A 27,420-nucleotide genomic window follows, 5' to 3' on the forward strand; every position below is an offset into this window, starting at 1 on the left:
GTGGCCTCTCTCATTCCCTGAGCCTGACGCAATGCATCGCTACAGGACATGAGCTCATGCAGGAAACAGAGCCACACACACACACACACACACACACACACAGACACATATGCCAAAAGTGGAGCCGCCTGCCTCTTAAAGGGCCAGACATACACATTCCTGGCTGCCCAGCAGCCAACCTAACTAGCACACAGAAGCACAGAGAGCCTCTTTTTTGCTCCTGTTGCACTGAGCAAGACCCAGACGTTGTAGCCCAGATTCCTCTCTGAAAGCCTGACGAGAGTCTGTTTGCTCTGCTAATGGTGTCCTTGATTGGTTCACGAGAGCCTCTGCAGAGGTCCCATGGTGTTGTGTGACTGCTCTGTGGAAAATCATTAGTGTACCTAACCGGTTCTCTCCTTCTCTTTTTTTCTGTGAAGGAGGTTTTGCTGCTTTCTCCTCCTGTTTTCCTGGCCTGTGTGAAGGGAAGCCTGCCACTGCTCTACCTATGAGCTTGTCCCAGCCCTGCTTGCCTGTGGCTAATGTAGGGCCCACCCGCATCCTGCCACACCTCTACCTGGGCTCCCAGAAGGACGTCCTCAACAAGGTAGAATTTAGTTGGCATCTGGTCGCTCACAGTATCACCAACATTGAGAGACAACTTGTTATTGTTATTGTAACCTGCCAAATAAAACATTTCCATGAGCATATTCATCTCTATCTTTCTCAGGATCTGATGGCTCAGAATGGTATTACCTATGTGCTGAATGCCAGCAACACCTGCCCAAAGCCCGACTTTATCAGCGAAAGCCACTTCATGCGCATCCCAGTCAACGACAACTACTGCGAGAAGTTGCTTCCCTGGCTGGACAAAACTAACGAATTCATAGGTATGAGGATGTGAAATGCATTGTGCATGCTTGCAAGAATGTGATTGGAATGAGGATAAGCAGCTCAAAGCACAAAAGCCTCTCAGGGAAGTGTCTCCATAAGGAAGTACATTCATCTCAATGAATGTGTTGAAGCATGAAATTACATTCAAAACACCATAATAACCCAATGGCGACAGGTATAACACGCCTACTCAGGGGCTCCCTGTACTCTTCCAGGAAATGTCAGTTTGATTTCAATAGCCGTTGATTGTCCCTGAACACTCTAAACTGCTAAACGTGCGTATTCATACCCGTTCGTTTCCCCCCCCCAACAGACAAAGCTAAGGTGTCAAACTGCAGAGTCATTGTGCACTGCCTGGCTGGAATCTCGCGTTCAGCAACCATCGCCATTGCATACATCATGAAGACAATGGGCTTGTCATCAGATGATGCCTACAGGTACGCTTGCTCCTACCACCCACTACCAGCTGAGGTGTCAGCCCCAGTAAATGGACAACTAATGGTTGAAAGTAATGCTTCCGGGGGAGTTGAAATTGTTAGATGCCTGTCTGGAATCCGCGTGTGACCTAAGGCATTATCTAGACAACACTGGCGCAGACTTCCGTCTTGTGCATATACCTGTTCACACCCTACGCCTGGTTCTGACACACAGCATCTCTCATGAAATCCCACATGATTCAGACACTGACAAACCTTAGCCACAGAGTGCATCGAGACTGATCTTGGTAATAATCACTTACAATACCTCTCCCCCTTACAGGTTCGTAAAGGACCGAAGACCGTCCATTTCCCCCAACTTCAACTTCCTGGGTCAGCTTCTAGAGTTTGAGAAGGGCCTGCGATTACTGCAGGCTTTGACTTCAACCTCTGATGACAAGGTGCCCGAAAACAACGCAAAGCAAAGCTCAGAGGTGGAGATGAACGGTCACCGCAGCAATTACGACTCATCTGTGGCAGATGCCAACACCCAACCAGAACCCAAGCTGCCATCACCCACCTCCCTCCAGCAGGGCTTCAACGGCCTAAACCTCTCCGCAGAAAGGATCATGGACACTAACCGGCTTAAACGCTCCTTCTCCCTTGACATTAAGTCGGTCTACTCCCCAAACAGTCCCAGCCCTTGCCCCAGCCAGGCACCCACACACTCTGAAGACGTCCCAAAGCTGTGCAAGCTTGACAGCCCAGGAACCGGCACCTCCAATGGCGTCTGCTCTCAGTCTCCCGTCCTCGACAGCCCCAGCTCGGCTGACTCACCGTTCCCCTCACCGGGCAGCGGGGGCAGCATCGGAGGTTTGGGGCTCCGAGGAAGTGAAGGAATCCACCGCACTGGTTCTTCCTCATCGAGACCCAGGAGGAAACCCAAGCACTGCTCCGGCAGTTCCCCGGTCCACTCCCAACCTCCACAGTCCCTCAGCTTGTCGCTGGACCGCAAGAGCCCCAGCCCGGACGAGAAGCTAAAGGGCTCCCTTCTCCTTTCACTACCCTCCGTGCCCACCGCTGGGTCTGGCGCCATGTGGACCAAACACAGAGACACTGTCCAGGCCACAACTCCTGTCACTCCCACCACAGATGCCCCCTGGCACTTTGGGGCAGTGGAGGTGGGCGAGAGAGAGATGGAGCTGGGAGGAGGAGAGGAGTCGTCGGTGAGGTTTGGGAGCAGCTCGGCGTACTTGGCGTTCGGGTGCAGCGAAGGTGTGCGGTTACGAGATAAATCCCAGAGGGAGAAGCCCTTGGCACCACTGACACAGAGAGACCACCGAGACGCCATATCATCCACGGCGACCCTGTCCAACGGTCCGAACAACAGCGGGCCCGCTTTGGACAAGCAGTTCAAGCGGCGCAGCTGTCAGATGGAGTTCGAGGAGGGCATCTCTGAGACGCGATCCCGAGAAGAACTCGGAAAGATCGGGAAGCAGTCAAGCTTCTCCGGGAGCATGGAGATCATTGAGGTCTCCTGACAGATAATGGACATGATCAGAGCCGTCCCCTGGGGGTTGCAAACAAACCTGTTCAGAGGGAGGGCGAAAGGAGGACATGCGACGAAGTAGAAGAGGCTTTGGTTCTGCTCCCCTGACAGACAGTGTTAAAGACTCCTACCGAGAGAGGTAGATACGTGAGCAGAGAGTCAATGTGAAATGTAAAGGTCTTGGGGCGGGTGGGGTAAAGGAGTAGGTACTGAAACTCTTAAATCAATGAGCTCTGTCGCAGGAAAATGAAAAAAGAAACAACCCTGGACTCTTGTCATGTTGCATCCTCACTATACAGAATATCCTTAATTTGACAGGGTTTGGACACAAACTGCTTGCCTGCGGTCAAATGTATTGTTCTTTAATGGGTGTTTAGCTTGTGATTTGAACCAAGCGTCCTGTTTCCTCCCAATGCTTCACCCCAGTGTCAGAAAGCCTCAGAGCCTCGCACGACTACGTCCCCCCTTCCTCCTCCTCTTCCTCGTCCTCCTCCTCCCAGTGGCTCTGCCTGCTACCGACTCTGCATAGCAACATCAGACAACAATAACAGACTCCTTAACAGCACCGTTCTCCTCACATCACCAGAGCACAAGGCAGAGAGAGATTCCTGGGACTTCATCTTACGGCGGTACTGTTTCCAGACAATGAAGGACCCTCAGCATTTTGTTGTTGAAAAGACTTTTCAAGACTCGTAGTGATGGACAGTGTCCCCCCCCCACCTCCCCCTTAAAGCACAGTGTGTCCTTCCTGACTCCGGTTCCCTTGTTTCCAGTGTTAACAGCAAGATGGGACTGAGGTTTCAGACGGGTGGCGAGGGTTTGCTTTAACGGCCCTTCAGCTCCTTTATAGACATCCGCACCCCCCTCCCACTGCTCCCAGTCACCATCTATGGTCACCACTGAGCATGCACCAGAAAGGCTGACTGCAGAAAGACAAATACTATATATACAATAGGAATATATATAGCAATTTTATTGGACTTCTAATGGACTTTTTTGTTCAGTTATAGTTTTAATTTATTGTATTGGTTCATTCTGGTAATGAGAAATAATATAATGTTTTGTGGATTTATTTCTTTTTTTCTTGTTGAAATATTATTATTTGCTGTAAGGTATTTATGAACACACACTCAAACAAATACATACATTCAACAAAATCAAGCAAGCAATACGTGCTGTTCCTTCTTTGGGGAGAGTGATGTTTGAATTTGAAATGCACCTTTCTGTTTTCTGATAACCGAGTTCGGCAACCGGATACTCTGAAGACTAAGGCTTGAGTATTGGAGGTCAGAATCTCTTAATGTGTAATTAGGGATTTGTCACAATCAAGTACTCAAGTGTTATCTAAAAACTTTGCTTGGTTGTGCAGAGGAACGAAATAGCCGCGCACGCTCTGATCGCTCGTGCAAAGTAAAACATGTCAGCCAGCGTCATGATAACTTGGTTATCTATTCACAAGAGATTTACAGACGAGTGTCTTCCGCGAGCCAGCGGCAGTTCTTCATCATCATTGCGCGTTCTACCAAAGCCCAAATGACCATACACACACACACACACCCTATTCTGTATGCAGTTTGAGATATGTTCCCACATGTAAAGCATAGGAGGCCCTTCATGCCCTTTTGTTCAGTCTCAGGGGATGTTTCAGTGAGCCAAGCCCAGCACCGGGTACACACATCAGCACAGTGCATGTCCAAAAAGCTCCTCCTCTTTCCGTCTTTTTTTTTTGCTCTTATTTCTGACTTTCCAAAGCTTTAACAACCTTACAAAATGGAAAGAAAAAAAAACTGATCTCGATAAAAATGTTGCTCTCCTGTTGCAAGATAGGTATTTATTTATAACGTAAGATGTGTTTATTTTCCCTTTGACCCTTGATTAGCTTCTCTCTCTGGTGATCTCTGACCTTTGACCTTGGGCTGCAGCAGCTATAGTGCGTTCAAATAGATTCCTCCTTTTTCCCCGAGGTTCAAGCAACTTCTCCTCACCCTTCTCCCTATATTTTTAAGAAATGTTATTACAATTATTTATGACATGTAACAAAGATGATGCAGGCTGTCCCATTTGCTAAAATTCTTGTTATTGAAATATTATTATTATTATTATTATTATTATTACTATGTTGTGTAAATAGCAACTCATCTATGAACACTGAAGAATATAGATGAGTTTTTAAAAGAAAATCCTGATACCTTAGGCTGCTTGACGCAAAAATACCTCAGGTTCTATTGAAAGGCTTTTCCTTCCCCTGTACATGTTTTGTGAAAATGAGACAAAAATACAGACATGATAAAATACAAACTCCTCTTTGCTTCTTCTTCATCTTGTGTGCTTGCATGGCGGCTGATCGGGCCACTGAACAGAAACGACACATTACGACATCCCAAACGAGTCGTGGAGCCTCCCGATTGATTTTGTGTTTAACCAGCTCCACTCTGACCACAAAACGCCGCTTCATTGATTTTTTTTTTTTAGACTGTGACGAATGCTTGTCAATGCTGATGGGATGGTAAATTATGTAATATAGAGGATTAAAATTACTTTATAGATAGGCACGTCGCCCGTATTATGAAGTTTAGTACAACTTATTGGTATAAGATCGTGCAATATCGTATAGTTCAACACAAATTTACAAATACAATGTAAACATATTCTTTCAAGTAAATGAACTGAATATTCTACATTTTCATAAAGAATAAAGTATCCTTTATTAATCCCCTTGAGGAAATCCAACCCTGTGGGAGCTTTGTGCGGCTGCAGAGGCGCCCGAAGTAGAAAGATAAATGTGTGTGAGAGAGACAGACGACCAGCAGGCCAGAACGCTGCTGTTCCCTGTCTTCTCTCAGATTGACTCAACGTTTCCTCTTCTCACACTGTCACGGTGCGGATTCTTGGGGGGGGGCGTACAGATTCAATACGTTTTATTGGTTTTCTTTATGCAGAATCTGCGAGCTCTCCCGGCGTCTCGCTCTCTCGCCGTCGAACTCTCCTCCCGCTCTCCGCTACTGCATTTTAAAACCACAATACAAACAGTTAGTGTGCAATCAGCTCAGCTGAGGCCAATTGCCTCCACCTGCCACCGTTCCCTGAGCCACTCCCTTCTCCGTCCCCTCTGCAGCCGAGCCAAACCACGCCCGCCACCACACACACCAACCACACTCGACTGGTAAGGCACTGACGGAGTGCTGCTGGAGGAGCTGGTTAAACACGGGAAGGTGGTGTCCCCGTTTAAAAAACTGTCCTCAGGGTGCAAGTCACCTTTATTGAGGCATGTGGTGTCTCATAGGAGGCAACTCCACATGGTCCTCACCAAACCCCAGCGAGTGTGGGAGGGGGTGAGGGCCAGCCGGGCGGGCAGGTGGGTGAGGAGGAGAGTGTGGGATTGGGTGAGGGCCAGCCGGGCGGGCAGGTGGGTGAGGAGGAGAGTGTGGGATTGGGTGAGGGCCAGCCGGGCGGGCAGGTGGGTGAGGGGGTGACTGTGGGGACGGGTAAGGGGGTGAGTGTGGGATTGGGTGAGAGCCAGCCGGTCGGTCAGGTGGGTGAGGGGTCAGAGGGAATGAATGTCAGAGTGGATGGGGGGTTGAATGCAGCCCAGCGGGCAGGTGTGTGTGACAGAGTGGAAGAGGGGATGGGGGCACTCGGTAGTGGGGGAGCTGTTCGAGGTGGAACCTCGGACAACGAGGAAGATATGGAAGAGGGGGGGGGGTGGGCTTTAAGGCCCCCCGCCTGAAGAGGAAGACGAGGGCCAACAGGGGAGGCTCTCGGGCAAAGGGGGGGGGGGGCGCAGAGGGAAGGTGGGGAGTCGGAGTCCTCTTCAGGGTGGGCCTCTAACAACAGCGTCTCCTCAGGTGGGACGGTCACCAGCAGGCACGGGGTGGGGCAGATGAAATCGTTCCTGCTGGCCACCAAGAATCAGAGAGGAGTGGAGCTGGAGGAATACTTCTCCGACTTCGCTCGCTCCGTTCAACACGGCTGCACGAAGAAGGGTGCTGCAGAATACACCCAGCGGGAGGTCTTCCGACTAAGGAAGATACACCTCAAGATCACCAGGGAAGGAGGAAATGGGACTGAGTGAGGCGTCCGACCGGCGGAGGAGGATCCTGAGCGGGAAGACGGGCCAATGAAGGAGATGCTGGAGAACGTCGGAGTCCAGATTTACTATAGTGCTTAATTCCTGCAATTGTTTTCATGTAAAATAAAGGTTTTCTAAAAATCTCGCTCTGTGTGTGTGTGTGTGTGTGTGTGTGTGTGTGTGTGTGTGTGTGTGTGTGTGTGTGTGTGTGTGTGTGTGTGTGTGTGTGTGTGTTTTTTCAAGGTGCCCTGAGCTCGTATTATATAGATCTGTATATCGGGTAACCAGCCCATCGACACTCTCCCCTCTGCCGTGCTGAATCTGCAATTCGATGCAGGTTTCTTGTTGCCAATGTACCTTAAACTCCTTCAGTGGCCCGAAATAGGTTTCTTGCATATTGATCGCTGTTGTTTGGTTTCCATTCATAGCTTACTTGCCTCTTTAATTCACATCTTGCCAGAGCGTCTTTGCATTTATTCTGTTTTCAATGAAAATGCTGATTATTTACTCTGCGAAAGGTCGGAAAGTAATGAAAGAATTCCATCACAGTGTCCTAAAGACACTGGACAAAGACAAAGACAAGGTGAGGCCTTCAAATGTCGTGTATTTTCTGACCAATAGTCCAAATCCAAAACATATTTGAATGTTCCAAAACAAAGAAATACAGCATATTGTGACACTTATTTTTTTAAATAATTGCGTTTTTGCTTGCTCCCTGTCCCCACAGTATGCGTGTATAGATGTGGCATGAGTGTGTAACTGTCAGCATGTGCGTGCTTCTACATGCCACATGTATGTGTGTATGCATTTGTGTGAATGTAAATAAATGTCCAAGTTTTGCGCCAGTGAAGTTCATGTAAATTGAAAGTGTGACGCATTTCAGTGTGCAAGTTTGCGTGCAGCCTGTGTGTGTGTGTGTGTGTGTGTGTGTGTGAGTGTCTTTGAGTGTGTATCCTCCATCTCACACGGGCTGATGGGTACCAGACGTATCCACGCTGCCTGGCGCCTGGTCTCCGGCCTTCTACATGGAAACAGTTAGGAACTGTTACGTCAGCACGCGATGGCGCTCTCCCTCCGCTTTTCCACTCGCACACACACATTGAAGTGTGCTCACACGCACACACATATTTTCACAGAACACGCCCACTTTCTCGTCCTACTCTTTCCTCTCTTCCTGCAGCTCCTAGCCGGGCACCACCTTCTCAAACGCACACACACACACACACACACAACGCACACACACACATCGCACACCATCATTGCTCGAAAATTGCGTCAGCGCAGCATTCCACACTTTTCCACGCATCACCGAGGACGACAGACTCCAAACTGCATTTTTTTGTCCTTTTTTTTTCCATGGAAAGCTCTTGTCCTTATATAACTATTTTGGCAGCCTGCTTGTCCTACAATTTCTGTCTGTCTGTCCGCCTCCCTCTAACCCCTCTCTCATCCCTCTCCATCTCTCACGCAAGCGGGCGCAAACCTGCCGTGCAGAGCCGAGGTGGTTCCTCTCCCCTCGGTGCCGGGCCACCAGGAGTCCTGGTACAAACACATGGGTCCAATATCCTCTTCCTGCTGCCGCCCTCGTGCAGCCAATTTGTGAGTCTGTCTTCATTTCAACGTGACTTTCAAGTCACCCCAGTGAAATGAGCTGGATAAATAAAAGCAGGCAAATCATTAGGGCGCTTTCCTGCAGCAGCAGCACCCGTGTGTGTGTGTGTGTGTGTGTTTGTGTGTGTGTGTGTGTGTGAGGCCTGTGGTGAGGAGGAAACCCCGGCTGGCCCTGAGGCTCAGCAGGCCTCAGGTAATCCAATTTAATGCCAGGACGAGAGGGGGGCGTCTAGACGGTGCAAATCCCCGGAAAAATAAAGAAAGGCTGCAAGAAAGTCATTGTTCTGAACAACCACAAAAGCGCTCACAGAAATGGGCTAAAGTCACAATCAGGGATCCGTCCGGTTATTTGACGTTCAATATCATTTCTGTCTTCGGGGGCGACGGAGCATGAAGGCGCTTAATTTGTGCACAGACACCAGAAAGTAGACGGATGAGCTTTTTGTGATTACGCATGCAGCTGTTGTGTAACCGACTGCTGCCACCTACTGCTGGCTCCCAGTCAGACGCCGCGGCTTCCTGTCCCCCGGCGCGACGGTGAGAGCTCAGCTTCTGTTCTCAGCAACCCGCATAAAAAAATGAATGGATGTAAAATAAAAAGAGAGAAATCTACATCTAGAATCCCGTTCTGTGTGAAACGGTGAGGCCCTCCCTCTTTGCTTTTGATGAGTGGGCGTGTGTGTGTGTGTGTGTGTGTGTTCAAAGTGCTGACTAAAGCAGCTGGTGGTGCTGACATCTGTCTCTGTCTTTCTGATGGTGGAACAAACTGCAGCTCTCTCCCAACATCAGCCCTATCAGCACATCTCTGCCAGGGTCTGAAACCCCATCAATGCATTGGCACACATACACACACACACACGCACACACACACACACACACACACACACACACTGCTTCTGCCATTGTAGTCGGAAACACAGGGCATATATCCCATATCTCGGCGTCTGCACTTCCAAATACCACATCCCGGATAACCACCGGAGAAGATTTCAGGGGGGGTCGCGGTGCAGTGGACACAAGGTCAGACACGGTCTCATCACTCGGGATGGGGACAGTGTGAAAACCAGTAAGCGTTTACCCAAACTATTCAAAGACAAAGCCAGTGAGGTACGATTACAGCCCTTTGTTTAGTGTTTAAAGTTGCAATGTACGGGATTGAGTGCGTTCATATTGTAGAAAACAAGTTTTTCCTGTTTTTCTGCTTTAAATTTGAAAATCTTATAGTTAGCAGATTGAATAAGGATTTGTATTTTGAAATCAAATATACATAAAAGAGAACACCCCTTTAATCTTTGATTGAGAGCATCAAGAGCACAACATTACGTTTTTTGAAAATGGAAATGTCATTTATTTCTTTAATTTTTTTGTTTTTTTTACAGCACTTATTACAACAAATCAAAAATCTACAAATACAAAATGTCTTAAATCCGACAAATTTGAAACAAAAACCAAATCTGTTCCCAGTCCAAACAACCATCCATAGGTCTGGAGTTTGAGGAGGACTTAACGAGGACATGCTGACTCGTGTGTGTTGCAAAGACAAAGACTGAATCTCACACGCGGCCCTGCTGACACACAGTGTGTGTGGCTGCCCTCCTGTTATCATTTCTTCTCTCCCTGCCCATGACCTCAGAGCCACATGCCAGCTATTTCTGTTCAATTGCCGCTGGCAGAAAGTGACTCCATGTCTGATTTGCTTGAAACAAAAGGGGGGGGGTGTAGAACTCTGTGCATGGAAAATCTGCTGCATTCAAACCGTATGCTTTGGCTGAATACTGAAGCTGGGTTTGGGTTTGATGCAGCGGAGGCAGGACTCATACCCTCAGTCTTTTTTTTTCGTCCAACAAGCCTTCTGGGTTCACTTCTATCCATAGGTTCTTAAATAGGTTATTCTCAGTAATAATTCAATATTGGCATCTCTTGCCGCCTTGATGGGACCGCTGGAGCCAGGTAGGTCGGCAGACGTGGTGAGTATGTGGCTGAGACTGACTCATACAGCGAGACATCAGCCGTCAGCCTGGAGCCAGCGATGACACAAGCACACACACACACACTCGTATTATGCACTGAATCGACACAGACTTGGCGGTGCCGACAATACGAAACCCAGTCACATGAGTGGCCGTTATCATCACCTTGAATTATGTGATCATTGTTGAGAAAGTGAAAAATGAATCCATCTGTGATGAGATGAGTCTGTTGACGGTAAAGAAACAGACACACATGGCCGACGTAAAGCCACTCGGGTCAATGCCCTCGTATTGAGATGATGTGCTGATCTTAAGTGGTTGTCCTTATAATATCGGCAGGATTTGGGAACCAAACACGGTTCATAGTTTTAGCTGTATGGGTGCAGCTACTAGTTGCTGCGTAATTTATGTAAACACACACGCGCACACACACACTTCTCGTTGCCTCTATTAAACATTTATTATTCATGCAAGAGTAATGTGAGGGGTCTCTGTTTTAATGCCTCCTAATGGCTTTTTGAGTTACTGCTGAAAGCTATGGATGAATCACATCAGTCACCGGGGAGCCGGTTCCTCACTCACGGATCTATAGGTATGTGGTGTGCGCTCCTGTTTGTGTGTGTGTATGTGCGGGATTCTATAAAAATATATATATATATACATATGTGGGTACTTTGTAATATGTTAGTGTATTAGGAGTTTGTGTGTTACAGAATGCATCACGCAGTCTAAACAAACGTCAAAACTGTCGTGTGTAGAAATGGTGAGTCGTTACACGTGTTTGATATACTTTTGTCACAAAGGGTCAAAAGTGAAGGGGCGGGGCATACGCAAACCAGTCAAATGGTCTGCAATGAGGAACACTATTTGTTTCATTTGTGATGTCATTGCAGGAATGAACAGGTGTAATGAATCCAACTGATAATTACTCCTCATTACAAATCACTTTGGGGTTTCAGTTTGAAGAGGCTTATTAAGCCACTATTGAGGTAATTGTTCTTTGAAAAAAAGCCCATTAACGTGTTTCACGGAGGGCTGTTGGATTGCTTTACGTTTCATAGTTGTTTTCATTGAATATATCTCTCAGCTTAGACGGTGTATAGGACTGCTATGACGTAGGTTTCTCTCGTGCGCCACACCGACTGTGACGATGTGCATTGGTAACATATCGACCCCTGCACCGCTCTGTATTAACAGGGCAGGGGATGGATTTCAGGAAGTGGCCTTGGGTCACTAAGAGGAGCACCTGACCGGAGCCCGGCTCGTTTTCCCACCGAGCAAATCTCTGTAAAAAGAGCCTTGCGAGAGGCAAACACAGTCCGCTGGGCTGCTGTCTGAGGTCATTGCAGACTGAGCATGTGGGTCGGCCTGGTCACATTGCTGTGCTGTCATGGATTTGGTAACGCAAAGTGTGTCATAAGTTGTTGGAGTCAAACAGAGTTAACGGGGGGGCGAAGGAGACTGTCAGTGCTGACAGCAATAGGTTGTAACAATGGCTCTGCTTCTATCCCCCAGCAAGCCACAACAGAGCGACGGGGAGTCAGCGTCCACAATGCCACGAGCCGGAGACTGAAGCAGCCAAATAACATTCAGCCATCAATCCTTTCATTTTCTACACGTGTGCATTTCCTACTGTGAGCTCTTAAAACAAAAGGCTACAAGTGACCAAAGCTTATAATTTGCTTTGGTAAATGGTTATATAGGTACAACCAGCAGGACACAGGCTGTACTGATGCACAGATATAACAAACTGCATCATCCTTGGCAAAACTGATTTTTAATTGGATCGTTTATGTGCATGATATCAATTCACATCAAATGATTGACTGAATTATTTCAAAAAGGCTGTTTTCATTACCTCAGGTTTTAACATGGCTGTCTTAAATGTATGCATATTTGTGAATATATGTTCTCCATGTTCTACACAGGCTTTGTGTCAACTAACGCGCCACACTGACCCCGTGTGGCCTTTGTGAGCATTACATCAGGTTTGAGGATTCCACCGGCTTCCTGTCAATCATTGCTGTAGCTCCGCCTCTCGCTGACGTGATTGGACGCAGCTGGAGCGTCAACGAGCCAATGACGTGGCTTCGCTGCCTGTTAACAGGGCTTTTTCTGAATGCCCTCTATGTCACCTGTGTGCCTCTGTTATTTTTAGAAGCCCGAGGATGCTGTCAGGAGAAATGGAGAGGGCGGGACACCAAAAGGGAAGAAGAAAGGAGTCTCCGGACTGACGACAATCCAGGGTGTCTCGCTCTCAATGGTCTCTCAAAGAAGGAGGCAGACGGGAAGAGAGGAGACGTTTTTACAGGGCAAAGTGCATATTGATCCCATCTCTGCAAAATGCATCAGTCTACTTGATAGGTTTCATAAAGGGGTAAATGGCAATAGAAGACGAGAACGAGAATAGAAGCTCTCAAAAGCTACATTGAATAAATGGTTAGAGTTAAGGCACATTGGGTAGATGCATTACACATATTGTACCAAAATCGAACAAATTAACTGAAAGATGAAGTAAAATGTGGTCCCTGGATGACATTTTTTGATCTTTTAAGTCAGATGCAGTATTTGGGATTTGATTGTACTGAAGTAAAACCAGCAGAAACCCCTCACGTTTGATAAGCTTTAACCAGCACTGTTTGGCTATTTATTTGGGCAAATTTCTTTGAAAATGAATCAATTATCGGGAGGAGGCACTTGGCTCTTTAGACTATTGCAATTGTAACCAACACTAATTGATAAAATGTGACTAAATGAAGACTTAAGACTTTGGTGTAGGACAAAACATAACTATAAGTCCCCTCCGCCTCTGGACAAGCGATGCTGAGAGCAAGCCGAGCACCATGGCTGATAGTAAATAACAATTTAGCCAGTGATACTTGTAACTGGCCCACCTGCACAGGTTCACAGTGAAGGGTCAGTGCACACGAATGCCTTCTTGATGAAATTAACGGCCCCCCAGAGACATTTCTCTGGGTTTTGTTTGGAGAGTTCATCTATTCTATATGTTTTAATGATGGGAAGTGAGTAAAGGAACTGGTCCTGTGCACTGTATCATCTCGGTTTTCCATCCAGCACAGTAGCACACAGCAGATTGTACATGGCGGCATCATAGAGCCTGAGGCATACCAGCATTTCTGAACTGGAACAGCTGGCCCCGAGCGTTCAGTGTGTCATTTCATTTATTGTAATGAGGGGACGGATCACAACATTATTTGGAGATGTGCATAATGTGCATCAATCTATCATACTATAACAATGCCTCTTAATATGCCAGTGCAGACCTGCCTTTGCTGGCATGGCATCAATTCCCTTAACAAATTTGTAGTTGATCAAATTTCCAAAGCGTATTGACGTTTGTGGCCCCTCGGGGTCTGTGGTCCCAGCGCAGTCGCATGCATTGTCTGGTTGGTCAAGCCTTGGTCAAAGAGATGTGAAGCATTACAACCTTTATTTCAATGTCCACGAAGAATAGATTATGGTGTAAGAGGTTTACCTGTTATATAATAAGCTATAAACCTCCATAAATCAGTTACGACCAGGTATAAAGGGAAAATACGTTTTCATTAAAAAATAAAAATAAACAAGAAGTGATCTCTAACCACCAGGAGTTAAGCAATGTCTAATTATGACCCTTTATCACAGGTTGATTTTAAGTTGAGTTGTTTCCTTCTCAAGTCATTTGTTCATTTTTCTTAAATAATCTGGAAAGCTTTTATACATTTCAACCATTTTGATGTTGCTGACCCCACTGCCCTAGAAAAAGATGACAACTCATCCGTTATAACACCGGTTAAGACCCGAGCAGCAGGTCCACACACGCGCAGACATTCAAAGCAAACCCGGCATTACGTTCATCCAACTCGCTCACTGCGCATCCTATCGCGTCCGCGTTCAGGCACTGCTGCGTGACGCGCATTTTACGCACAGCAGAGACCGAGTGGCTCGCACCGTGTTTACTTCCGGACTCCGATTTAGACTTCGCTCCAAAAAGCAGCAGCAGCAGCTCCGGCGGAGGCTCGGGAGGTCCGCCAGCACGGTAGCCTTACAAGGCTTCATGACAGAGGTTACCGACCGGACCACTGCGCAACCGGACACCCACGACACCGGGCGGACCGCGACGCCGCTCGCCCCGCTCAGGAGCCGCTGCCAGCTAAAACCGACTGATCCCACCGTGTCACCGCCGCTGCGTGATCCGAGCCAGCTGAGCCGAGGACCAAAACAAGGGCGACCGCTCGAGTTGTAAGCGGCGCGTGCGTTCGACCCGCCGGGACAACGACAGCCGGACGACACCCGAGCACCGGAGAGAGAGAGAGAGAGAGAGAGAGGGGGGGGGGGGGGGGGGGAGGGAGAGCGACAGGACCCGCGGGGGGGCAGAGCAGCCTGGGCAGGCGGGGTGGTGGCTGGACAAACCAGGGGGGTCGCCTCCAGCTCCCGGTGGATTCATCCCCTGCTAGCTAGCGTTAGCCGAGCTAGCCGCAGCCAGCGGCCATGGATTGGTTAATGGGGTGAGTACCGACCGCTAACGCGCTCCTCCCGGCGGGGCAGCTGCGCAGTCTTTTCTAGCGCGGACCGCGAATGTGTTGCAGCGGTTGCCTTCACTCCCCCCACCGACATTACCACCGCGTTAGACGGGTGCTAATGTCGGGAAATGAATTCCTTTCAAATATCCACTCACGCGCATTTGCATAGCAGCGAGCGGGTAGCATGTCGTTTAGCTCCGCGATGCTAGCTCGATAGCAAAGCTGGTTCACGGTCTCCTCCCGCAGCGGGACTGTCTCCCGGGGGGGTTGTATTTCGGTATCATCCCCGTTGGCCTGCGGCTATCAAGCCAACGGTGGCAATGCCCAGATTAGGTGGTGAAAAAAGAGGCCAGTTTGATGTTGGGGGAGGCTATTAATGGGGGGGTGATTAACGCGGCTAACGTCCTGCTAACGCGTCGGATTTAGAGTTGTGTTTCCTGTGCAAGGTGCGCTGGCCTTATTCACGGGACCACACGTGCTAACTCCGCGCTACGTCATGTCAAATGCACGACTGTCACTAAGATGAGGTGCACATTAAAGTAACATACGGGGTATTTATCTTTGTAGGACACACCAGACAGAAGTTGAGGGTTAATGCAGCTGGAAGCGCGTGCGTGCGTGTGTTTGTGTGTGTGTGAGGTCTACAGCATGAGATGCACCTGCTTCAGCCTCGCACCTGTCAAACAGACTTAACATCGAGGTTCGTGGTCGCTGCCCTCAGTGAAATCGGTACAAGACACCAGCCTTGCATTTACTTATGTATTTGCAATGCAAACTTGGGGGCAACCTGGGTGCCTGTTGGTAAAGAAATGACTCGACAAACCCATGCGTGGCCTATGAGGCTCATGATGGAAGATTTGATTCAATTGCTTGATTCTGAAACCCATCGGAATCGAGTATCTTTGCAGAAAGGTGAACGTCCGGATCTGCACAGTAAGGTGTGTCACTGTGAGGTTTTGCAGACTGTTTTATCAGGACGACCGGCGGGCTGCACGTCTCAAGTAGATTGTGGCCCGAGGAAGGGTGGAGGCATGTTTGTCACGGGTGTTCCTTCCCATCGCATGCAGAGAGATAACCAAATGCACCAGCGTACTTTGCTCTACTGACTGTTAACCTCCCGGACCGACTGCTCGTTCGGCAGCGAGTAGACGCCGAGTCATTTCCACTTATGAAACTGTTCTCACAGTTTTAACCGCTGGGAGCTGAAATCATTTCCTGCGTGGTTCAAGCGATTCCAGGAAACGATGTAGAAGCAAATGTCATCATTGTTTGTCTGGTTCATATTGGCCCTTTAAACTATTTCCACCAGTTTGACACAAAAAACGGGCCACGAAATCCATCTTAATATTGGGGGATTGTAAATTGGGATGACCCTGACAAAGATTATTATGCCTTTTGGGGTATTTTTATGCATGGCCTATTTTAATCGCACTGACAGAATATTGGATTGTGCAGTTGAAACCCAAAATCATTGGTTCTCATAAAACTGGTTTGTCAAGTTTTCTTCTACTTCTGATCGTGGTTTGCTTGGTTTTGGTAACTGGTTCATGCATCGTGTGTGATTTTATAAATCTTCCCAGTCACTCACTCATGACATTATTATTACTTTCTTTGCCCAGACACGTTCTCTTGTCGGCCCAAACTGGTGCACCAAGTGATCTTTGAGGGATTCAAATTAAACACTCTCTCTTTTCGATGTTGGAAGAGGTGAGGAAAGCGAAGAAGAAGCAAATGGGTGTAAAAGACTGTACTTTCTTCCTGTGTTTGCTGACAATCGTGACTTTTATGGACGTCACTAAATGTAGTCACACAGACTCCCGAGTGCCACCTTTTTATGAAGTCATTGTGTCATCAATCACGCCATTCAAAACCGGAATTTCCTATTCATGACACATTGAAGTGAAATGTGGCAGCTGCGTTCCGAGTTACGCTTACCGGCATGTCTGCACATTGAGAGTCCTTCCTCTCTTTAAACCTGCATGTTCTCTACTGTATTGATTCGTGTTACGGCCTGTACGTGAGCTGCGTGCGTCACTGACGGAGTGGAGTCCGTGAATGCGTTAACCGAGCGTGTAATCATCCTGAGTTGCAGACCCAGGGAGAAGGACGCCACGGCCACAACCGAGGGAGGGAGGAAGGGAGCAGAGGGGAGGGACGGGATGATGAAAGAAAGAGCGGCGGTTGTGAAAGCAGCTGATCCGGCGCGAAGGGAAGAGAAGCCGGGTGATGAATGAAGTGTGGGCGACCTGATGAGGGGGGGACGGCAGGGCGATCTGAGGGGAGGGGGAGCGTTTTGATGCAACGGTTAAATAAGGAGGAAAATAGGGGAAATTAGCAAATGGGGTGGAGTTGTTGATGGACGGGATGAAGCTCCCCAGGGAATCAAATGGAGGTCCACAGCAGATGAAGGGCTACTAATGGCCTTTTTTTTTTTTCTTCCCCCGTGGCCTCTGCGGGCGGCGACACACAAAGCCTTAGCGACGGTGTGCATTGTGTGCTTCTTATCAAATGCGTCCAACTGAATCCGGTGTATCTATGTTGTGGTTTTCGACGGAGCGCATTATTTCAGCGTCTTCTCCGTCTTGTATCCGAGTCGGATGGGACGTTAAATGACCAGAGAGCTGCGCGGCGCCTAAATGTGTCTTTTGATGCCGGGTGGGACGCGGAGGCCTCGACAGATGTTTAATCCCCCTCCGGCGCTTTTGCGTGATGGATTGGTAATGCTGAACGAAGAGCCGCAGAATGGAAACTACAGCAGCTGAGTGCAGCGCCAGTTCAGACCCGCCTGACCTGAGTCAGATTTAATGTAGGCCACACTTCCTGTAGCTCGCCCTGCATCACCTGTGACTCAACGGCGCATCGTCATCCTGCCCGATCGGCGCGCTGCAAGTGTTGTTATCAAACATCACTCTTCTAAAGGTTTATTGTTTTCCAATTTCAATATAATCAACAATATTTTCAATAGTTTTGTGTATTTGCAATCACAGTTCCGCTGAGACGACACCAAACACTGATAGATAACATTTAAAACATCAACTTTGATCACATGACATTTTGCATCCAGAGCTATGAGGTCAGCTCTGGAAAATCGCATCTTGTGTCGCAGTTATTTACAGGAGAATTGTACACGATGTTGTTTTACCGCATTACGGCAACACAGCGTTTTGAACATGTAAACTTGTTTCCAGCAAGATCTTGTTTTCTTGGCATAATGCTTATCTCAAGATTTGTAAATGAGATAAATCAATGTTGTGCATAATAATGAATAGTTACATAACCTCTATAAAGCTGACAACACACACACACATTTTTTTGAAGTTGAAGCATAAGCAGCATTACACTAATAATGTATTACACAATATACCTCACCAGACTGTCATGTAGCTCAACTTAAGACCTACCTTTAAATTAAATTAAACAAAACTAGTGACATTTGTAGAACAGTAAAACTGCGTTTAAATGATCTGCCTTTCCACCTGCATCCCTCTCTTCATTAAGCATGACAAACGTCAGTAAACGGCTGGATAAGGCCTACGTTTTTTTTTTAGTTTTTTTTTTAGGAAAGGTCGGACCAGTTGCGCCGGTAATGTTTTCAGCGGCGCTAATGTTGTGCTTAATTTATCAACAAACAACGACGGGGGATTTGCACAAACGGCGTCATCACCTGCGTGTCTGACGCTGCAGCCGTTTGGTGCTCCGCACTGCGCCGTCACGTCTACCTGTGCACGTGCCTGGTCTCACCGACCGGCCTCTTGCTGACGGATCGGCTGCATGACGAGCAGCTCAGTTGTTTGTTTGTTTACATCTCGGTCCCTTCCCGCCCAGCGACTCACTCCACCACTGTACTCTCCCTCTCCATCCGTCTCTGGCTCTTTCTCTCGCAGGACGATGATGTGCAGAGACGTTTGCGTGCTCGACTGCCGCCTGAGCCGCACTTGTTCAGCCACGGGGAGCGAGGCAGCGCAGAAAAGGCCCGGGGCGGCCAGCGCCCTTTCCCAGACAGCGAAAGCCAGCCAGGGGTGTTACGTGTGTGTTTTCCAGAGCCGAGCATGTAGTACAGCCTCTACGCGCAGTAATATTGTACACGCTGGGTTGTGTGGTTTCGGCAAAGGTGGGGAAAAATGGCGCAGAGCGAGAGTTCAAACTAACGTCCTCCGACTCCCGCCTCTGACATGGCCGCCCTGTTTTTGACATTTGCTTCCCGTGAGGTCCTCGTCGTTATTCCGCGCCGACTGCAGCAGATTTCCCCCTCTTCCCCCTGCGGGGTCGTCACCACGCCGCTGAAAGCTCAGCTGTTGTGGTGCAGATTTCACAGGAAGTTGATCCGGGGACGTACACGACTAGCAGTCGGTGCAGAAAGACCGGCTGGTGTCTGGAGTAAAAGGGCTGAATACATTTTAAGCGAGCTGTCTGAAGACACTGCTGTGTTTTCATTAGTGTGCATCATGGAGCGACATATAAAGGCTCTATTGAATGCCTTTTTTTAAGGAGGCAAATATAGCCTGGGTACAAGAACACACACACACTCCTGAGACGCGGAGGCCCCGAACTGAGTGTGATGCCAGAATGACTCTGCAGGTTGCATCCCACTGAATGTGTGTGTGTGTGTGTATTATATGTGTGTATATATGTCATTTTGTGGATAATTGAAGAATCCTCGTGCACACCCGTCTGTTCGCGAGCACTTGAGATAGAAGCTCTGCAGGGGTTTTTTCCACCCACTTTTCTGCCGATATGTTTGTGCCGATATGCTCGCGAGGGCATTTCCTGCTGTGTGTGTGTGTGTGTGTGTGTGTGTGTGTGTGTGTGTGTGTGTGTGTGTGTGTGTGTGTGTGTGTGTGTGTGTGTGTGTGTGTGTGTGTGTGTGTGTGTGTGTGAAAATACCCTGATGTGGGGGGGGTCCGGACCTCTTCAGAGTAGCTTGAGTGCGCCTCATTTCACGATGTCAAACCTCTCCTTTTTTGCTTTGCGTTGAACCAGCGGCCTCTGATTCATATGGTACCTTGTGTTTACATAACGGAGCTCCTGGATGCTTTTGAGATTCTTGGGTGTGCCGATTTTGCCGGTGATTCTCCTTTAGAAACATGACGACTTAGAAGATGTTCTTCCACACTGTGTGTGTGTGTGTGTGTGTGTGTGTGTGTGTGTGTGTGTGTGTGTCCCTTGGCAGGAGGGTGATGCCATGCTGTGACTGTGTGTGCTCAGTCTTAACGCTGTGGCCAGCAGCACTGGGAGCAGCTACCGTTCTGGAGTCGTGGAGCGCTGCCAGCTAGAGCTGTCTTTAGATCAGCTATAATAAGTTGAACGCCCTGCAGCAGGAGGGTTGTTGTTTCCAGCCACCCACACGGGACACTCAGAACAGCTTTGGTTGCAGTTCTCTCACATTTACTTCTGGAAATAAATTGTCCCCCCCCACTGCAATGCTAAACACACCTCATAATTAATTGATCATTTCACCAAATTTCATTCAAATCTGAGCAGATGTTTTTCTGTTGAGGCTTGTTAACTACACCAACAAACCAAAGACGGCCTAATGGAGTCAGGGTGTGATGGGTGAGGAGATGGCTTAACAGGAGTGCAAATTGAAACACCCAGAGTGGTGGGGGTGCAGCCGATAAGCAGGAGTGAAGCAGGCGAGTATAGAATATGCGGGTCGAAGAGAGACGGAAGGAGGGAAACGATAGCGGCGCCAGGGCAATAGGTGAGATATGGAGATAAATGCGACGAGGCGACGCGGGGTCAGAGAGCGAGCCGAGGTCTGCAGTACGGGGGGACATGGAGGGAGATTTAACAGCTTGGGCCCCGGGCGACACAGACTGTAGGAAAACGCATTGGACCACTTCTATCCATTGATTTGATCTCTGAAACTTGAGACTAAGGCTTCATCCACGTGACTAGAATGTGACCATCACGACTGCTAAGAGCCAATTAAGTGGAAAACCCCGGCTTAGTGTGGACACTCGGGGTAAACGTTGCAAAACATAATGAGTGTTCCCTCTATTAGGGGGACTAAGATGCCTACTATCCTGGAGGAGGACAGTTTAATGTGGATTTAATTTCACTAGGATGTGGTCGGCGCCCTCGGGCGAGGCCTGCCAGCCGGCGTCGGCCTTCTCCGGCTTGTGGCTGGAGGCCACGCTGGTCTGAGAGCTAATTGGATTAGAGATCTCTGCGTTGTATTAGGCAAAGCAAGCCGAGTACACGTCACACACAGACGCTTTAAAAGCACGCACGCCACGGGGGGCCATGTTCATCTCAGTGCTCAAGGTTATCGACCGCCCCCGTCACGCTTGTGCACATGTGTGCAATCTTTCTCACGTAGCACACGTGGATGCGGTCGAGGTGGGAGACTGACCCGCGGCAATGCAGCGGGATAAGAGTTAGAGGGAGCCGGCGATAGCGGAGGCTTAATAACTGACCGGCAGCCATATGTTTCATATGTGTCGGCCATATGGCTCTGATCTGCCCATATGGCCTGTACGCCTCCTCGTCTTCCTGCCACCGTGACGGACAGGCGAGGGAGGGAGAACGCGCTGTGAACGGAGGGAGGGGGGGGGGGGGGGGGGCGGTGTAGCTGTGAGGTGGGATGATCTTAAAGAAAGGACACGCGCACAAACTGATGGGGAGAATAATAATAACATAAATCTGTCTAAATGTGAGGCTGCCGCTGCGTTAAGGCTGCTCGGCATGTATCGAGAGGACGCGGCTGAGGAGCGAGAGGTCTTTTTCGAGGGAAGAGCCCGGCTCGGAATGAAGGCAGCAAGGGAGCTGGTCTTCAGGGTCGTTCCATTTCCGCTGCCGGGTCAGGGTCCCCTAATGGGGGCAGCTGACTGGCCTCCCACAAGTCAGGCCGAGAGCAGATGAGATGAGCCCGATGACACTTGTGATGATCCCCGGGGGAAGTGTGTTCGTAAACAAGGAAACATGCTCTGTCCGCTACACACACACACACACACACACACACACACACACACACACACACACACACACACTGTACAGTCGTTGCCTTGCATACACAGCTGTGTGGCCTGGTGTCACCGGCCTTCTCTTCTATGTGATGTGCCTCCAGCCATACAGAGACCTGCTAAACGCGACCCTCCTAAAAGCCTTTTTAAATCACCGGTGGCCTCTGGACCGGGTCGTCTGATGACAAGGGCTAACGCCGAGCCAACGGCCTTGTGGCGCTAGCAGCTGCGTTTTTCAAAAAGCTAGCCGCCGGGTATTATGAGGATCGGAGGCGGGGGAGCGAGGACCTCCTTCTCCCCACCATGTCCAACTGCGTGGTGATAATATATGAGAGACGACCGTGTGACCTTTTTACGTGTTACCGATGTAACTGGTGATGGACGGACTGAACCAGCTGAGCTACCTAACAACCCTGTGCTCCCTGCAGAGGTCTTCTACCCGGCACTGAGAGCTTGAGTAGGCCGAGTGTTATGTAGGAGGGGCGGTGGAATGAGGCTAAGTGGAGGTGAGATGGACGAGATTAGCCAACACGGGGAGCCGTCGGTGACTCCTCCTGACCTCCTCTCTCTTGCATGCTGTTCCCCCAGTAGGCATTAAGGTCTAAATATGCCGGATCTTCCCATTCCTGTGATGCAATTTGTTAGCATCCTTTGTTGGACTTTCATAACCCACCTCTCAGGTAGGAACATAGGCCTTTTGTCAGAGATTTGTAGTCTCAAAGCCTCTAATCATCACGTCTGACGCCCTCGACACAAAGTCATTATGACCGTGCTGACCCAACTTCAAAGGCCAGGATTTGTCCTGATGAGGGGGCAGATATAGCAACGGTCTATGTTTGTCCTGCTCTGGATGAGGCTGTGTGTGCACAAACTGGAGGATATGCGTCCTGTAAGCTATTCTGCCCTCAGTCTTCAGATGATGTGTCGGCTTGCACCTTTTTTTATTTTTGGTGTGCAAGCGAGAGACGCTGAGACGCATTTGCCACATCCGCTTCCTCTTGCAGAGGAACAGTAGGTCAGGGGCTTCGAGTTTCTGTGTCGCTCAGGGCCCAAGGGAGGGAGGGAGAAATCCAGTGCACGCAGACGGCCTCCGTTTGTCCTATTCTTCGGCGATTGCAGCATAACCTCGGCGAGGTACCGGGGGCCCTCTTTCGTGTTGAGAACTGTTTAGCCCCTTAGCCCTGCCGCACTGTGTTTGCCATGTCAAGGGCGGCTCGGTGCAGTCGGGACGCTGCCCTGAGTCAAGAGCTGAGGTCACAATGACTCAATGATTCTTGATTTTTTTTTCTTCTATTTGCTGTGCGTGCTTCCCCGTCTCTCATGTCCTACATGTCGTGTGTGTGCTTGTTTTCCATGGGTCTGTGTCCTAATGTCCACTTTTTTATCCCTGCCCCTGTTTGCATTTGGCCTCATGTTTGCCTAGTGTGTGTGTGTGTGTGTGTGTGTGTGTGTGTCTGCCCTCCACCGGTGCTCTCCTTTCCTCCTCATTGTTCAGCCTCTCCCACCAGGCCTGGGGAGTCGGGGCCCATGAGCTCGCAGGAAGTCTTCGCCGCTCGCTTGCCGCTGATGAGCAAACCGTGAGATGCACAAACGCAGGAAGTTCAGGCGCCCCGTCGCTCTGCCCCGGTGCTGCAGAAACAGGCGACGTGAGCGCCTCTAACCGCACGAGCCTGCTTCTGACTTTCAGTCTCCTCCTCCTCGCTGCTGACGCGTCCCGTCCGCTGGCTACGGTCACCACTGCACCGCCTGCCTCGGTTCCCGCTGATTAGCCTTTGTGCACGATTTGATATTTGTTAGTTTGACAGTTTAGTGAAGCGGCCTCTGGGAACTTCATGGGCTGTCGTGCCATGTGCTGCTGTGGTTTGCACTTAGTCAAATAGGGAATCCAACAATATCATTTAGATATCCAGTTTTCTTATTCTATCTTTCCCAGAAAAGCTCTTGCTCCTAGCAGCTGACAATAGTACTTTAGCTAATAAACAAAAGGAAATTTTAAAAATACCTCAAATGTTTTACGGTTACGGAGATTATCATTTCTGTGATCGACTGTAAAAGAGGAAAGCATTATAACCTTTGCCCTGCCCCTAAATGTCCCCCACCTGCTGCCTTCCTGTAGACCCTCCTCCACGCTCCTGTTTTCACCAGCGTTTTCGGCCATTGTCACCACTTCATTAGTAAGTGAGTCACAGCTCAGGACCTCAGTCTTATTCGTCTAAAAATACTTGCACTTAGTTGTGGCATGTAATCCTAATATAACATCGGGGACAATTGATTTTCTCTCTGCGGGATTTGGATGCATTGTGGTGTTTTACCACTAGAGGGCAGCACATGTCCAGTGCACATGACTGTCCAGTGTGCAGGGATGTGCTCCAGAAAAAAAAGGAAAAGATGTAGCAGACGTGGTGTGGAGACCGTATGGATCCAATGAGGATGAAGTCCGATCTGGTTGTTGCATAATGATGGCCTGCAGGCCGCTCTCACATGGCCGTGTTAAGCGGCTGCAGTATTAAAAGCGGCAGTACCAGTCCCTAGGGTGGGAATCTCTTGGCACCTCACGATTGAATTCGATTCCGATTCAGAGGTCAACGATTCGATTCTAAAGCGATTCAACCGATCTCCGAGCATCTTGATTCAAATCTGAGTTTGCTACTCAGAGGTTGCTAATCACTTCCTACTTTATTTGATAATTAAAGAAAATCAACAGATGAATTACCTTCTCTAATTTTTTATAAGAGAAAAAAAAATCTTTGTCACAAATATGATTTTCTATCAACAATGCAAGAACCAATGCAGCTTGCATTTCAACACAATATGGAAGTAGCCTATGTAAAAAAAATATTAAACAGATTCATTTTTCTTTTAAGTGAAGAAAAAGCTGCTCTTAGTCTCAGACCGGTCCGTATTTGTAAAATACTGGAAAAAAGTCCAAATCTGTGAATATCTTGCCCACTTTCAATACGGATCAACTTTTTGGAAAATCAAAATAATGAGGTAAGATATGCGCAGGCTCCTCCATAGTTCGGTAAAGTTGGCAAGATATTCAGATTCAGACCGACGGACCGGTCTGCGAGCTGGACGCATTGCTCTTAATGTGCCGGTAATGATGGTAAATGATGGTTGTAGCTGGTTGTCATCTACGGTCCACTACGATTACCGAAGGGGGGCGTTTGTTTTTTGACAACGTTTTATCTCATAATCTCTTTTTATCCCCTTACATTAGTGCGGAAATGGGCTTCTATAGTTGTGTGAATGCATCACTCCAGCCAATCCAAAGACGGGGTTTGTAACCAATCAGGTGTAGAGACCATGGTGACCGGCTCCGCCCCCTTACTGTCAAAAAGAAAAACAGCGAGCGCGTAGATAACACCTTTGAGCGCGAGCAGAGACTAACCTCGCGAGCGGGGAAGTTCACGCTCCGCGAGCGAGCAAATATCTCGCGCGAGACGGGCTTTTTTTTATTTTTAAATTCCGATTATTAACTTTTCTGAATCGAGACCGAATCGTTCTAGAGAGAATCGAGAGAAATCGAGAAAAAAAAAAATTCCCCACCCCTACCAGTCCCCCACCAGCTAGAGGCACAGATCAATAGTTCTGTTCTTCAGTGCTGAGGCAGAGTATTTTTCTTTTCATTATTTTTTATTTATTTTTTGTTGCGGTTATCAAGATTCTTTGAGGAAAAAGCCCAGAAGACGCTCGTGTTTCTCCACAAAGGACCCTCGTCTCCCAGTCACTCATTAAAGGCCCGAACGCCAGACGTGGCATCGCCGCCGCCTTCCTCCTCCTTCCATTGTCTCTCTATCCTCACCTCCTCCATCCCCATCTCTGCTCCCATGCCCGCAACGCCAGTGCACGCCAGTCAACAGCACGTCTCATCACTGCGCCCCAGGGAGACGACGAGGAAGTGCGGATGCTTCTCGTCTCTAGCAGGCGGTAGGTGGCGCCACTGTCCCACTGTCCTCTGCAGTTCCCCCGTTTCGGTCCTTCGCCAAGCAGTGTCCTTCACTGCTCCCCGGCTGCAGGATCGATATGCGGACTGGTGACGGCACAATCAATGATTTCCATTTTTAGCTGATTCATAGTTGATTGAGTATGGAAATTACTGCTTATTTATTTTTATTTTTAGCAGTGTCTTCCCCACCCACCTTCAAGAATTAGTACTGAAAAATTTATTTTATTCAATTCTTTTGCAGACTTAAAAGTTGTCGACCGTATTTACAGTATTTAAAGGTTAAAAATACTTAAATGCAAATTCTGGCTTTCAAAGAAGGGATTGTTTTCATTATTAATGAATTGTTAACTCTTTAAAGTGATCACTGGCTCCGCACCACCTACAGAGTAATATCGAATAATCGTTTCAGTGTGACTTTCACTGATTTCACCTTCTGATGTTTACTGTCGACTGTAGACACAAGTCTTGGAAAAGTAAGCAAGTGGGGTTTGATTATTTTTCCAATGCTACTCCAGAGCTTCACATTCCCAAAATGCCAAAGCAATGAAGTGTGCGGATATGTTTCCATTTAATTTCCCGGAAATCAAAGCTATCCAGATATTGAAAGATGATACCCATTGGGTTCCAGAGACCAGAAAAACCCCAAACATAATATTTCCCTTTATTGGGGGGAATCTAAGGAGACCATTGAGGAAAAATATCAACACCACCGTATTTTACACGCTGCTGCCCCAAATGTGAAAATCCCTCTGCTGCAGATGTAATAGACAGACACTGAGGTGACTATGAGCGGTGAGTTGATCGTGGGCCGGGCTGTATCTGAAAGATACACACACCAACCTGTGTGTGTGTCCTTTCATACTGCGGCCCTCGGCGTGGGCCCAGCATATACCTCCGACTGTGCCCAGTGTCCGTGTTTATTCGGGTGTGTTGTTGAGAGAAAAGGGTAAGTTTGTGGTGCTTGGCACCCTACGTGCATCACATTAACATGAATGTCTTTTTTGGCATCACAGCCGGGAGTGTTGTGCGTGCGTGCGCTCTCAGTCAGTATAACCTCTGTGCCGGGGAACTTGGCGCATGCAGTGACATGGTCACTCTAAAGCTCTCATACATACTGAAGTTGCTGGAGCCACAGATATGTGTGCGTGTGCGTGCGCGCGCGAGCGCTGCGGTCCGGCGTTTAACCTTGCAATGTATTCCTGGAAAGCCTGTGTAGGATTCGTGGGGCTTGGGCCTAATCCACTGCTGCAGCCAGCGATGACTGTTTGAGTTAAGAAGCATTTCAGTTGTTCCCCCCCCCCTCCCCCTCCCTCAATATAAACCTCATCAGAGAAAATGTGCAGCGTCAAGACAAATAGAAGGAAGGAGACGGCATGTGTGCATCAACGGGCATCTTGAACTCTATCTGTATGCGGGGAGGGATTTGAGCTCGATGGACAGGAGGGGTGAAAAGAGAGGAAAGTGTGTGTGTGGAAAAAAGAGGCTTGAATGGGGT

The 27,420-nt window shown here is 48.6% G+C and overlaps 2 protein-coding genes across 5 annotated transcripts in view; both read left to right on the forward strand.

Moving 5' to 3' along the window:
• Nucleotides 1–5,136, forward strand: part of dusp8a (dual specificity phosphatase 8a) — a 36,873-nt gene extending 31,737 nt beyond the window's left edge. For all 3 annotated transcript variants that reach the window (XM_078082796.1, XM_078082797.1, XM_040162979.2), the window contains 4 exons: nt 420–586; nt 710–869; nt 1,187–1,310; nt 1,633–5,136. In XM_078082796.1, coding sequence (XP_077938922.1) covers nt 420–586; nt 710–869; nt 1,187–1,310; nt 1,633–2,830 — 1,649 coding nt within the window. In that variant the 3' untranslated portion in view covers nt 2,831–5,136. The remainder of the gene's footprint in view (nt 1–419; nt 587–709; nt 870–1,186; nt 1,311–1,632) is intronic.
• A 9,147-nt stretch (nt 5,137–14,283) lies between these two features.
• LOC120808801 (MOB kinase activator 2) overlaps nt 14,284–27,420 on the forward strand; it is a 40,697-nt gene continuing 27,560 nt past the window's right edge. Inside the window, exon 1 of one of the 2 annotated variants that reach the window (XM_040161989.2) lies at nt 14,284–14,996. In XM_040161989.2, the coding sequence (XP_040017923.2) occupies nt 14,980–14,996 (17 nt within the window). In that variant the 5' untranslated portion in view covers nt 14,284–14,979. Of the gene's footprint in view, nt 14,997–24,406; nt 25,907–27,420 lie in introns of those variants that run through there. The other variant, XM_040161987.2, reaches the window with a different exon arrangement.

This window comes from Gasterosteus aculeatus, chromosome X (assembly GCF_964276395.1).
Source record: "Gasterosteus aculeatus chromosome X, fGasAcu3.hap1.1, whole genome shotgun sequence".
In the NCBI taxonomy this organism is placed as follows: domain Eukaryota; kingdom Metazoa; phylum Chordata; class Actinopteri; order Perciformes; family Gasterosteidae; genus Gasterosteus; species Gasterosteus aculeatus.